At 31.1% G+C, this 13,572-nt stretch overlaps 1 protein-coding gene and 1 long non-coding RNA gene across 10 annotated transcripts in view; one reads left to right on the forward strand and one right to left on the reverse strand.

The window, feature by feature from the left end:
• LOC138856276 (uncharacterized) overlaps nucleotides 1-13,572 on the reverse strand; it is a 534,605-nt gene that overhangs the window by 407,899 nt on the left and 113,134 nt on the right. The window lies entirely within an intron of this gene.
• The window catches only part of Nckx30C (solute carrier family 24 member Nckx30C), a 287,587-nt gene that overhangs the window by 236,834 nt on the left and 37,181 nt on the right, over nucleotides 1-13,572 (forward strand). For 6 of the 9 annotated variants that reach the window (XM_036371000.2, XM_036370999.2, XM_036371002.2 and 3 more), the window contains one exon: nucleotides 5,743-5,826. The exons of the other annotated variants lie outside the window; for them this stretch is intronic. In XM_036371000.2, coding sequence (XP_036226893.2) covers nucleotides 5,743-5,826 — 84 coding nt within the window. The remainder of the gene's footprint in view (nucleotides 1-5,742; nucleotides 5,827-13,572) is intronic. 9 annotated transcript variants of the gene reach the window in all.

A 13,572-nucleotide genomic window follows, 5' to 3' on the forward strand; every position in this document is an offset into this window, starting at 1 on the left:
GTAAGCCCAATTTGAAACTTCCGACGTATAAGCTGATGTGTCATTCTCTAAAAAGTAATTTTGTAGTTAGTCAAGCCTTATAAAACCTAATTTCTGTTAAAACAAAACTGAAAACTCTCTTCCTGAGTTTGAGTGCCTGGTCATAGCGGAATCGCTATTAACTGCGAAGCCGATAAGCTAGCAAGTGAGGGCACCCTTGCCCCACTCACAACGGAGTGAGAAGGAGTTGGATCTCCGTTGCCATCTTGCGTTATAGCACAGGACCTATGGACCTAGAGCGCGCTTAGCAGGCGTTGGTCCACGACCAGCTTCTGTGCGCCTGCAAGACCCTTTTAACATAGAGTAGAACGCAAGAGATCTTCTGATCCCTGTCAGGAACGACCTCTTAGCATAATCTAACCTTATTGAGAAGTAGAAGAATATATATTGGGATAAACCAAGCATATATTTTTCTTATATCAACACAACTTTGCTCTAATAGTAGAGTGAGTAAGGGCAATCTACGTAAACAGCAGGTCTCTGAGAGTTTGTCTCTAGGTCTTCTTTAAAAATGTCTTTAGAAATGTGAGAACCATCTTTGAGCTTTTCTATAATCAGATAGTTCCTATTTACATTTTTTTCACGAATTTGTCAAAGGTGAGATAGTCCAGATGAAGATTGTCATCTTTCTTCTCAACACTTAAAAACGCGCACACAAAATGATGTCCTCATCCCCACACCCACATCACACGCCTAATTCCTCAAGGCGGATTCTTTCTAGAAAAGGTCAATAACACAAAGTTAAAAGAAACCAGCGACTATATAAACAAGGCTTTTACCTTGAAAAGAGCTGATCTAATCCTCAAGGGGGATTCTTTCTGAAAAAAAAACCTCCGATATCTCCCACTAGTTGCAAAAAAAAAACCATCATTAAATCTGAGAAGATTACTTAGTGGAGTTGCAGCAAAGAGACTAAGAGCCAGCCAGTATGAACACCAATGAATAGTTCGAATAATTTTAAAACACAATCAACATGGGTTTTGTGCAAATTTCGAACATAAATTATCCCTTTGGCTAGAAATGAAGAGTTAAATGGATATAGTGCATAAATAATGTGTTCAAAATATTTTCTTATTCTCCAAATTTAGTTCCAGCCACGAAGTATTGCTTCCAAATCTGAAGGAAACGCTGGTACACATTCGGTTTATATAAGGTTCTAACTAGCGATATGTGTCTGTTTCGAAGATCTTCAAGTATCGTTTTCAAGATTTCTTTACCGTTAAGTATTAAAAATTCTTCAAGTTCGTAAGCTGATTAACTGGTTGGGGTGTACTTAGTTGCCAACTCCTTGTAGACTAGGTTAATAAGTTTTAATACCATTTACCAAGTTGTGACCTCAATAAACCAAACTATTTAGTATTCAATGTCATATGAAGCGTTGTTGCCAATTTTCACACTTTCACTAGCAGCATTTAATATTTTAGTCCACTTGATTGAGGAGTGGTTACATAAACATATATACATATACATATGAACCTATATATGTATGTGTATATAAAAATATATTCGCTCCCTTATACCTATAGCTATATAAAGATCTCGTCGCAGTTAATGAAAACCAACTCAAGTGAGAACGCTCACAACTTAGCTGCCACAATTTCGTTAATTACGCCATCAGCATAAAATTAGCACGCGGCAAATGTGAGGCGTGATCTCTCGCCCCATTCCCCCATACTCTTCTTACTCTGGGTATATCTGCCACTGCTTTTGCTTATCAACGGTAAATGTGTATATTTTATCATGGTGGAACGCTTGTGGCAACTTTGCACTTGCAACACATGCGCTTATTGCAACATGTCCATGTGTGTGCATTTGTGAACTGTGGCACACGAGTGTACTTTAATCTCTTTGCACATTAAGTCAGCAGGACGATTATAACGTTAATTAGCTTGGATGTGTGCAGTCAAATCGGAGAGAGGGCGCGGAGAAGTAAAACAGAAATCACACAGAAAAAAAACACACACATAACCCTATTTAAAGTCATACAAACAATTTTAATTTCGTACATAACTACATAGTTATATGAAGAATACGAAAATAGGAAAACGCAACAACACTAATACAGGACTAATGCTAGGTGCTAATTTTTTTATAGATTTAATTTAAAAAAATTAAAATTTGTTTTTGAAATTTTTGTATAGATAAAAATAAGCTTATTTATGTATGTACTTGCTATGGTTTCCACTTTCAATATTTTTTACGAAATGTTTTGCATTTAGATGTTCATTTTTTTTTTGTCAAAAATTTGTGTTTTTGAAATAATGATTTTATTTTAGTTCTGCCTCCACTAAAATGTATTATTTAAGAGAGTTAGGAATATGCTTTGTACAACAACAATTAATTTTCATATATTCTAGAGTATTCTTTCGCAACGATTAAATGTGATGATGTGTGTATGGAAATAAGTATAAAAACACAAGAAAAAAATGTATGTCGCATATTACAAAATTATTTAGAAAGTTGTACATTAAAATTATACATACTATCGCAAGGGTTTTCATCTTTTCTCAACTGTTTTACTTAAAACAAAAATCACGCCACCACTACTCCACTTTTGAAATATCAAATTTATCAGTCATATTTGTTAACAATCTTTTCAGAGAAAAGTAAAATTAAAATTCTTTGAAATTGAAATGAATAAATATATGAATTAAAATATTTTCAATACCATCTGACTAATTTGACCAAGATTGACAAAAAAACTATATTTTCACGTATTTCAATAAAAAAATGTATTTTGTTTGCAGTCATGTCAACGTTTATTTGATTTTCATTACACTTCTAATAAGCCTCCGCTGGGATGGCCATCAGTGCCTTAAGCGAATTTTGGTTTTTCCGGTTTCGGCTCATTTTTGAAGCACCATTGTCTATAGTGTTGGACAGTTTAGGCGTTATATTCATTAACCCAAGTCTCGTGATGCGTTTGATTCCTCAGCTAATTACGTTGTCAAGCATCTCTTTTGCGAACTCTAATCGACGTCGTTTTTGCAAAAGATTCAAGTCTTTTGGTACGAGTCTAGCATTGACACATTTCATACCCAAAAAATTAAACAAATGTATTGGGTCGCTCCATATTGAGATCCTCCGCTATCTCTCTGATGCCAACACGACGATTTTCAAGCACTGTTTAACTCTTTCGATGATATCGTCATTAACAGCGGTGGATGGACGACTCGCATAACGCAAATTTTCGATAACTTCACGGCCTTCACTGAATATCTTGTGCCACCTAAATACTTGTGTTTGTGATAAAATAAACTCCTCAAAACACTTTTGGAACGTTTTTAAGGATTACGTTGCCGCAATTCCAATGGAAGCACGACATTTCAAGCAAATTTTTTGTTCAATTTCTTTTCATGGTAAATATGACCACAAATTAACACATGGAAATTAAACTTCAAACGGCCATAAAAAAGTTTTATCGGACTAGTCCAGGTCAAATTTAATCAGATGATATATTTCTAAACAGGAACCTCAGTGTAAGAATACTTTTTCCAATAAGTGAAACCAAAATAAATATTAGGAGAGGCATGTATTTATATTGCTTGCACCACTTCAAAAACTCCCTAAGCTATCATCTCCATAAAAAAAAACCAGACTTAGAGCGTGGCGAATCGAACAAACAACAGTATGACATTCTTAAGGGTGCATACAATTTTTTTAAGAGTAGACGAAGCTGCAGAAGAACACATATCAACAAAGACAGTCAGATTAAGCGATATACTTGCTTTCTTACTCTATAATCTCTCCGTATTTCTCTCTCTTTCTTTATATATGATAAATTTATATAAGATTTAATAAATAGTCGCTAAACAAAGATCTTAACAATATGCCTGGAGTTAATTTCATAAATTCCCTCATGTCTTTATATTTTTGCACTTCACCATTTTATTTAATTTTCAAATATTTTGCGAAATAAATTTAGTTTTCTACATAAACTTGATGAACACAAAACAATCAATCTCCCATTTAGAATACATATTTGCTTTGCTTTTGGTAGATTTAATTACTGTTAATTGTTTCTGAGGCAAATCAAACACCTAAAAAGCCTTTATATATCACCTGATTTAGAAGTTAGAGCTCAGTTAAAAGATTAGTACATTGATTATATTTATTTATTTATTCTTATTTATTAAATTAATAATTTTTCTGAAGTGACTTCCATTATAATCTTTGCTGACTAACACTTGCTAATTGTAGCAATTTTTTATTAACAACAAAGAAATATTAATAAATTAAAATGTAATAATAAAGTACAATTTTTGTCCAGCTGAAAATGTATATTGTAATTTAATAAGAAAAACCTAATTACTCAAGAAGTTTTTTAATTTTTTACAGCTCCAGAAGAAAAATTTGCATAATTCATGTACCAATTTCAAAAAGTTGAATCTATTTTAAATTATCTATATAAATAGTGTTTTTACTTCACATTTTTAATATTTACTTATTTTATTTAATAATGTATGATTTATTTATTACTTATTTTTTTTAATATTTTGAAGGCTTAAACAAATGTAATTTTCCCCTCTAAGCTTCTGTGTTTTAATAAAAAATTAATTAAAAAACAGACCATTCCGACAGAAAATTTATAGTAAAAAAATTAAATGTTACATTATACTTTTGAATGACCGAAAAATTTAATTTTCACTTGCAAATTTAGCCCATTTTACTTAAAAGTATTAGAGTTTTTAATAAAAATGCAAAAGAAATTTTGTTGAGACCTTAGATTTATAATTCAACATAAAATTAATGTTTAATAGGTGTATTTAATTTTTAAAGTTATTTTCAGTCTCTAGTATATACAAAATTTTCCAACTATTTATAATTTATTTATATAAATAATGATTTCGATTATTTTTATTTTTTAGTTTCTTATTGTTATTTAAAACTTTAGGAGACTTAAAAAATGAAAATGGAAAATTTTACAATTTTTCAAACTTCTTACATAATTGCCGTTTAGTTAAAAATATAAAAACAGAACATCGTACTAATAATTTGATTAAAACAAATAAATTTACATTTATATTTTTTAATTTCCGCATTAAAAAGAGATATAAGCAATTATAATATTCCATAGAAAATTTATTTTTGTTGCTCTTGATTTTAAAGAAATTTATTATTTTAAGAAACTTACCCCCAAATCGTGGACCCTGTCATGCCACAAGTCCAAGCAAGCTCTAAAGAAATTTTTTTTTTAATTTACTTCCAAATTTTTACTTCTCCAATCATATTCTTGTCTCTCTCTCCCTCTCTCTATAGTATGCAATGCAAATATATTTATGCTACTCTTCGTTCTTAGACTTTCTTATATTCATATTCTTATACATATTATTATAATATTTTATAAGTTTTTAAATATGTACGTACTTACATATGAAAATATTTCATTATTCTATAACGCTCAGTACTGTACTACAAATACTACACACATTACTTTAAATACTATTCAAAATAATTTTAAGTCATTTATTTAAAAAGCAAATAATAATTCAAATACCAAAAATTCATGATTTTAATAAACGAAAATTTTCAAAAATTCTTTTCTCCAAATCTATACCCCATACTTGCCAAAACTGTAACGATTCGTACCAATTGAAACTGTTGTTCCCGTTATGAAACAATTTGTTTTCCATTTAAATACTACTGACACCCGTTAAACCGTTTACCGTTATCGTTATCGTTCACACGTTGTAACATATAAAGCCATCCATCCAAAGTCAAAGTGGTCGTCGTCCGAGCTGGATTGATCAGAGGGTCAAAATTCAGACACGCAAATTTAGCATCAAAGTTAGTCTTCACCATAATTGAGTATCACATAAATTTTCTACTTAACTTAATTTCGAAATTTTCTTACAATAAAAATTTTAAATTTATTAAAACCCAAAAAAAAATATTACCAATATTAATATTATTATTATTATATTTATTATGGTTATAGATACTAGCAATTTTATTGAAAATTAATTACAATTCGCTTTTACTAATCAAATTTTGCATAAGTTGATTATCCCAAAACACTTTTAATAATTATAACAAATTAGCAAAGCCTTTAATTGATTTGAATTTAAGAAAAAAAGTAGTTTTGAATTTTGTTTTTCTGAATTGGCCTGTTGTTGCATAACTTTTGTTTGACATAAGAAAATTTGCAAAGTAGCCGAAATTAGAACAAAAAGTCTTTAGTACAACTCAGCGATTCTTAAACTTACATAACAACCACTAGAAATCACGTTAACATCACTTAACTGTCTAAGAGAAATAAAATTATGCTCCAGTTGTATAGATGTAAATATTTATCTATGTAAAGTGGCTTAATGTTTAACGTTTCGCACAGTGTTTTATTATGTATTATTTTTGTTTCAAAAAAAGTAGATGCATGTTTTTTTATTTTTATATCACTACCATTAGTAATTTGTTTATTTAACCGAAACATGTTAATATATGTGTTATTATTTGCAAAAATAACTATTGTAGTTTTCGATAACAAAAAGGGACGAATTGGAATGGGAACCCAATTTTTAAGTGAATTTTATTAACGCAAAAAATATGCCTAAAACTATAAAACAAATTTTTAAATTGAAGGAACGAAATGGGATCGAAACAGTCTTTTTTTTTTTGTAATACATAAAATTATTTCTCGTATCAGAGAAAGTAAAAATTAATTCAATTTCAGCAATTTTACAGCAAATAAGAAACACTATAAAATAATAGCGCAGTTCAAAATCCTTTGTGAGGAAAGTTAGCAGAAAGTTAAAAAACGCATTGGAATCAGACCACTATTTTGAATTAAAAGTTATTAACGAAAACACATACCTAAAAATTTTAAACTTAGTTTTAAAGTTAGGGAACGAAATGGAGTTGAAACAGTTTCATAAATTTTTTTTGTTGATGTGTATACATATAAAATATTTTTCGTATAAGAAAAGATTCTATTTATTGAATTTCAGCACTTGATAAAAAAATATTGTGAGAGCAACAATATGAAATTGTAATACCAGAAATCAAGTATTTGCTACTGTCAAAAAAAATTGTAACTATCTACAGCTAAATTAACAGCACAGTTAAAAACCTTTTAGTAAAAAGTTAAGGAACGGGTTAGAAGCGAAACAAAATTTTTAAAGTAAGTAAAAGTTATTAACGAAAAAATAACCCTAAAGATATTAAACATAGTTTTTAAAAGAAGAAACGAAATATAATTGAAACAGTTCTTATACTACTTATATGTATGTGTATATAAAACTACTTTTTGTGTAAGAAAAAGTCTATTTATTGAAAATCAGAACTTTAATGTTAAGAGCGTTATGATGTATATATAAAAATATTGCACAAGAGACAATATGAAATTGAAACATCGTGAAACCAAGTACAAATCATTTACATACAATCTTCGATTTTAGATACAACAACAGAATGGAATTCAATTTAATAAGCACTAATTTTGTACTCGGGTGTAAATTAAGTTACGGCCCGAATGAAAATTGAAACCACATGTTTTTTTTTAACTAACCCAAAACTTTTTTTCAAATAGGAATATATATGTATACAAGTATGTACAAATAATATATATATATATATATATATATGTACAGGGTAGATACTCCAAAATACATTGGAGATGAATGGAACTTAATGAATGAGCTATGACAACAATTTCGAAACCTAAAACCTTACAGGAAATGCCTGGAATTAACCACATTGCTGAAATTTATTGAGTTGGAAACAAAGAATGTTAATCTAAGAAATACTAGAATCAAATATGTGTGCATATTGTGAAGATCAAAATGGAAATGGAACAAAATATTTGTTTTCTTAGTTTTTACTAGCAAAAATGTATTTAATACGTTCCCAAATTTCACTAGACTAGTTATTTTATTTAAATATAGTGAAGAACGGAATGGATACGGAGCGAAAAAAAATTTATTTCATTTTTGGTAGAAAAAGTAATTTTTATGTGAACAGAAATTTCCCTAGGTCAGTTTATTTTTTTAATTTAATCATAACGAGAAGCGAAATTGAAAAGGAACCAAATTTTTTCTTAACTTTTACGTACAAAAATGTTTTTTATATATTTAGAACCTATTAATAGGCAACACAAGGTGAGAAACGATTTGGAATCGAACAATCAACACAAAAAAAATTTCTGAAATTCACCACAGAAGTACACTTTATGCCTGTTTTAATAGGCAGCTTACTGATATCGACGCGCTTCTGATGTTTTACCTTATCCACCTGCCATTTACTCTCAACAAACTATTAGCATACATTGACGCATACTCATATCGGTGTATGCCATCACTGGCGTGTTTGTACTTAAGTAAGCTTCATACAAAGCGGCTTAAATTTAATTAAAACCACACAAGCCATTTTACAAACTCGCCAGCGACAGCCACAATTAATTGCAACGATTTAATGTACTCCCTCATATAAGGACACACACACATATACATATGTACGTAATGCATATGCTCACGTGTGAAGCACCACTAAAAGCATATGAAGCTCAAAATACTTGTACAACAACAAGGAGCATAAACTCATATTTGCAAGCGCACTTATGCATATTCTCGAGGTGTGTACATATATGTGTCTGTATATGTTTGAGTGCCTAGAAGGTAAAGTGGTCAATTGATCCGGCGAACAGACACACTTGCTGCACATATATATAATTGTACCATATGTATGTATGAGTGTTTTATATATATTTGTATATTTGTGCAAGTGTGTATGTAAACGTCCGACAACCACTAGCAGAAGGCAAGCTAAGACAAAAGGCCCAATCGCTACCACAACCATAGGCTGCAGGTGACTCTTAAAGCATACATACACATAGATACTGACAGTGACAGGAAATTGATGCTAATCGATTTTAAGCTGTTTGCCTTGGCATTTGCCATCACCTTAGTGCCTTTGCTGCGTGGGAAGAGCTACTCAGCAAATATTCACAAATTAACACGTACTAGTGGGATGCAATATACTGTGATGCTAATAACGGGATTACTTATATCTTTTTTTTGCGCTGATTTTCTAATTCATCTTCTCCCTCTCTTTCTCTCTCTTTCTTTCCCTTTTTGTTTGCTTTCGAGCGTCTGTTAGTGGTATTATCAGCGCTTTCAGCGCAATCTTTTAACCGTTTATGTGTGTTTGTGTCTGCTAATCTGTCCACCGCTGTCGTTTACAATTGCTGCCAGAATTTCTATGGATATGGCAGAGCAAATTAGGCTCAACATTAGACAGCATAGACTCGCTGATCAATTATAGATATTTGAAAGCGTTTTTTTTTCATTTTGCTTTTGCTGGCAAAAGATGTAAGAAAGAAGAAAGCAAAAATGATACAGGCACTTAGAATACGTTATGCTTGTAAGAGAAAAAATTACTCAAGTAAAAATAAATACCTACATATATTATGTACAAGTATATGCCAACATTGTTGAAGGTCACGTGATTTGACTAGCGTGTGTTTTTGTTGGCACTGACAGCTATAAATCTTCAATTTTGTTTTTAAATCCTTGCTGCGAAGGGTAGTGAAAAAGAAAAGGCAAAAAAATCAATTGAACTTTGACACAAATGTACACGGTTACAAGCAAACAAATAACAGCGCGTTTGTTTGCGTAAATATACGTACATGCAGCAGTACTATTAGTGCCTGCTCGTCTGTGTAATTGCCAAGGCAAGCCACAGGAATGGCCCAATGGCCTTGACGAGCTTCCAAGCACACAGCAATATATGTGCTATAAGCAGCTGCAAACCTATATATACAGTCCTAACTTTCTGCTTAGATATACATATCTACATATGTATGTTTGTTTGCATGTGAAGTAGTACATAACAAATTAGTAAAGCAAACACCGCTTAGAACTGTGTACTATATATGTATGTATAAATGTAGAAGCGACGAACTGGACACGCCAAATAGCTCGGCAAATGAACGAAATCGAAGCAAAAGACCATTTGACTATTGCTTTGCTATTAAAACTGCATATTGATTGCATGAGGATTAGATGAAATTCATAATTACGATACTGCGACACGGTGGCTAATTTAAGGCGAATATTTAAAATCTTAGATCGAAATGCAAAGTTTTCAACGAATGTTATTTGAAAATTGAATGTGGTATGAAATAGAATCGGAACAATATATTTTTATATGCTTTTTTTTGTAGCAGTGATGCTTTTTATTGCAAAAACTTAGCAATATATGAAAGAAAATATTAAATAACAAGCAAGGAAGGGCTGCGTTCGGATATAACCGAACATTTTATACTCTCGCAAAGTCAAATGGTATACTCGTGAATTGACTGATATTTTCGGTAGAAGGTCAACTATAGACACTGGGGTCCACCCGATATAATCATTGTTGCTTGATATATATAGTGGAAAGTGAAAGAATCAGATGGAATTGAAAATGGTGTTATATGGGATGTAGGCGTGGTTGTTGTCCGATTTCGCCCATTTTCGCACTATGACATAGAAATATAAAAAGAACGTTATACACCGAATTTGGTTGAAATCCGTAAGCAGATCCCAAGATATGGGGTTTCACCTAAAAGTGGGCGGTTCCTATAAAGTTATCTCATACCATCCCAGAGATAAAAATTAGTAGTTTTTAACAGTACCGTTATATGGGGAGTGGGCGGAGGTGCCACCCGATTTCAACTATTTTCACACTGTAGGTAGAGGTTCTAAAAACATTTGCCTCCAGTGAATTTTGTAATTATAGCATTGGCGGTTTAGGAGATATGCACATTAAACCTATTAGGGGCGGGACCACACCCACTTAAAAAAAAAAATTTAACTGCAGATGCCCCTCCCTATTATGATCCTGTGTACCAAATAACAGTCTTGTATCTTATTGCGGAGCTTAGTTATGGCAATTTATTTGTTTTTGATTAATGGCGTTTTGTGGGCGTGGCAGTGGTCCGATTACGCCCATCTGCAATACCAACCGTCTCCCGGTACCAAGAAACATGTCTACCAAGTTTCATAAAGATATCTCAATTTTTACTCAAGTTAGGGCTTGAACGGACGGACGGACGGACGGACAGACAGTCACCCGGATTTCAACTCGTCTCTTCATCCTGATCATTTATATATACATAACCCTATATCTAACGCGATTAGTTTTAGGTGATACAAACAACCGTTAGGTGAACAAAACTATTATACTCTGTAGCAACAGGTTGCGGGAGTATAATAAAACGCGGAACGAAATGAAATCGGAACGAAATATTTTAAACAAGATTTTTTTGTGGCAAGAATGCTATTAATAACACAAAAACCAATAAATATGAAAGAAACGATTTGGAAATGGAACGATAGATTTTCTTATGCGTTTAATAGCAAAAGAAAAACACTACCTAAACAAAATATGAAATAAACGATTTAAAAACATAACAAAATAATGATTATGAATAAAGAAATTACAAATCACCAAAACAAATTGCAAATCTATCTAGACTATTAATATTTTAAATTCCATTCAGCTTATTTAATTCATTTTGACCCAAATCTGAGTTCCTAAAGTGTACTAATATAGAATATTTCAAGTATTTTATATATTTACTAATATTTCCGACTATTTTTCAGTTTAGTATGGACAAACTGTTTAATAGCAACGAAGTGCCTTGAAACACATAAATTTTTTTTAATAACAACTGCTTAATCAAGGTAATGAAAAACACTAAAACAAAGAAGGATAAATAATAACTTACATATACATACATATAAAAAAACTTTCAGAAACAATTTGAGGACATTTAAGATTCTTAATTTTATACTTTTAACACAACTCATTGGAATATTAATAAATCATATTTTTGTATACTTTTCCTATAACTCGTCTTTTGATAATGGTATTAAGAATTAAAAAGCCAAACTAGTGAAAATTAAACAACTAAAAAATATTTTCAGAAAAAATATGGAATTATAACTTTAATAATTCTTAATTTTCTACTTTTCAAACGTGACAATGTGACTTATTAAGCATTAAATATGACTAACTAATGAAAACTACACAATGAAAAAAAAACTAACAAAAACAGTATGAAATTGCTTAATTTAATATTTTTTATACAACTCACGTTTAATTATACAATTAAATAGGACTAACTAAATATAACAATTTTGAAGGTTTTATTAAACTGGTAAAAGTAATATTAGAAACGGAATGCTGTTGAAATTTGAGCTTAAATTTTTTTCTTAGTTTTATGCGTTTGCTGCAACTCTATTGAAGTACACGTTTCTTTATAGAAGTAGAATTAAGTAGAGATGGAATGATTTGGAATTAGAACAAACTTTTATTACTTTTTGTATTTGCAATATCTTACATTCGCGCAATTTACGGTTAAAATCTTGCAAATATTTTTTTTGTATGAAGTATGGAAACGAAACGCCACAGAGTGTTAAATAGCAATATTTTTAATATTATATAAAACGAAGTTAAGGGCAGGGAAGGAAGTAGTCGTTCTACAGATTCAAATAGAACCAAAGCAGAGAAAGAACGAATTGTGATTGGAACAAAAACTATTTTATTATTACTTACTTTATTTATATTAAAACATATTTAAAAGAAGTAAGTAGCCGTTATATATGTTGAAATATGTCCAAATCATAGATTGAAATTGAAATAAAAGTTATTTTATAATTACTTACTTTGCTATATATTGCTATATACTAGGAAAATATTTATTTACCTTAGTAAGATTTGCGCTAATCGAATGTGTTACAATGTGCATTATTATTTTTCAGAAAAAAATGTCCCTTTTCCAATACAAATAATAAAAGTGAAACGTTATATTGAACAAATCCAAAGGATATTTGCAGTATAATATTGTGCTAAATACATTATCTGAAAAATACATATGTATATGCAAAAAACAATGCTGAAATTGGAATTTACCGCTATACCGTTTCCGCAATTCTACGGGGAATATCATCACATTGCCGTCGCCTAAATCATATTCGTTTATATTATATAAACAATATATAAATATTTCCACAAAAATACCAAAACCGAATGTCCTTGATACCAAAATGATTACCCCGACATACTGAAACAGGCTACAACAATAACAGCAACAAATTTTCCATTTCGCCAAATAACTTGGCTTGAGCAAGTAGAGTGAAACATATCCAGCCACTATGCACACAAATGGCGTCACAGTGTCGAAGCAATGAATCAGCAGCGTTGCCAACTACTCAAGCAGAGTAATCAGCAACGGGCAACCAATAAAGTTACTGGTCCAGCTCACGAAGTAAACACACATACGTATATATGTTTTTATGTGGCTTGGTGTATAGCAGCCAACAGCCAGCCACCGTTAGGGTACCATTAGTAGCGAAAATCAATCAGCGTAGTCATCAATTTACCTTTTGCCTGCCTGACTGTGTACACAAAAGTTGCTGTTTTTGTAGTTGTACGTACATATGTATCTATGTGTGAATAGGAATATAGCACATCTAACAAAGATTTGGCAGCTTCACACTGCTGCTTACTATTTTATTTCCTTGCTGGCCTAATACTCGTCCCACATACATGTAT

This window comes from Bactrocera oleae, chromosome 3 (assembly GCF_042242935.1).
Source record: "Bactrocera oleae isolate idBacOlea1 chromosome 3, idBacOlea1, whole genome shotgun sequence".
In the NCBI taxonomy this organism is placed as follows: Eukaryota; Metazoa; Arthropoda; class Insecta; order Diptera; family Tephritidae; genus Bactrocera; species Bactrocera oleae.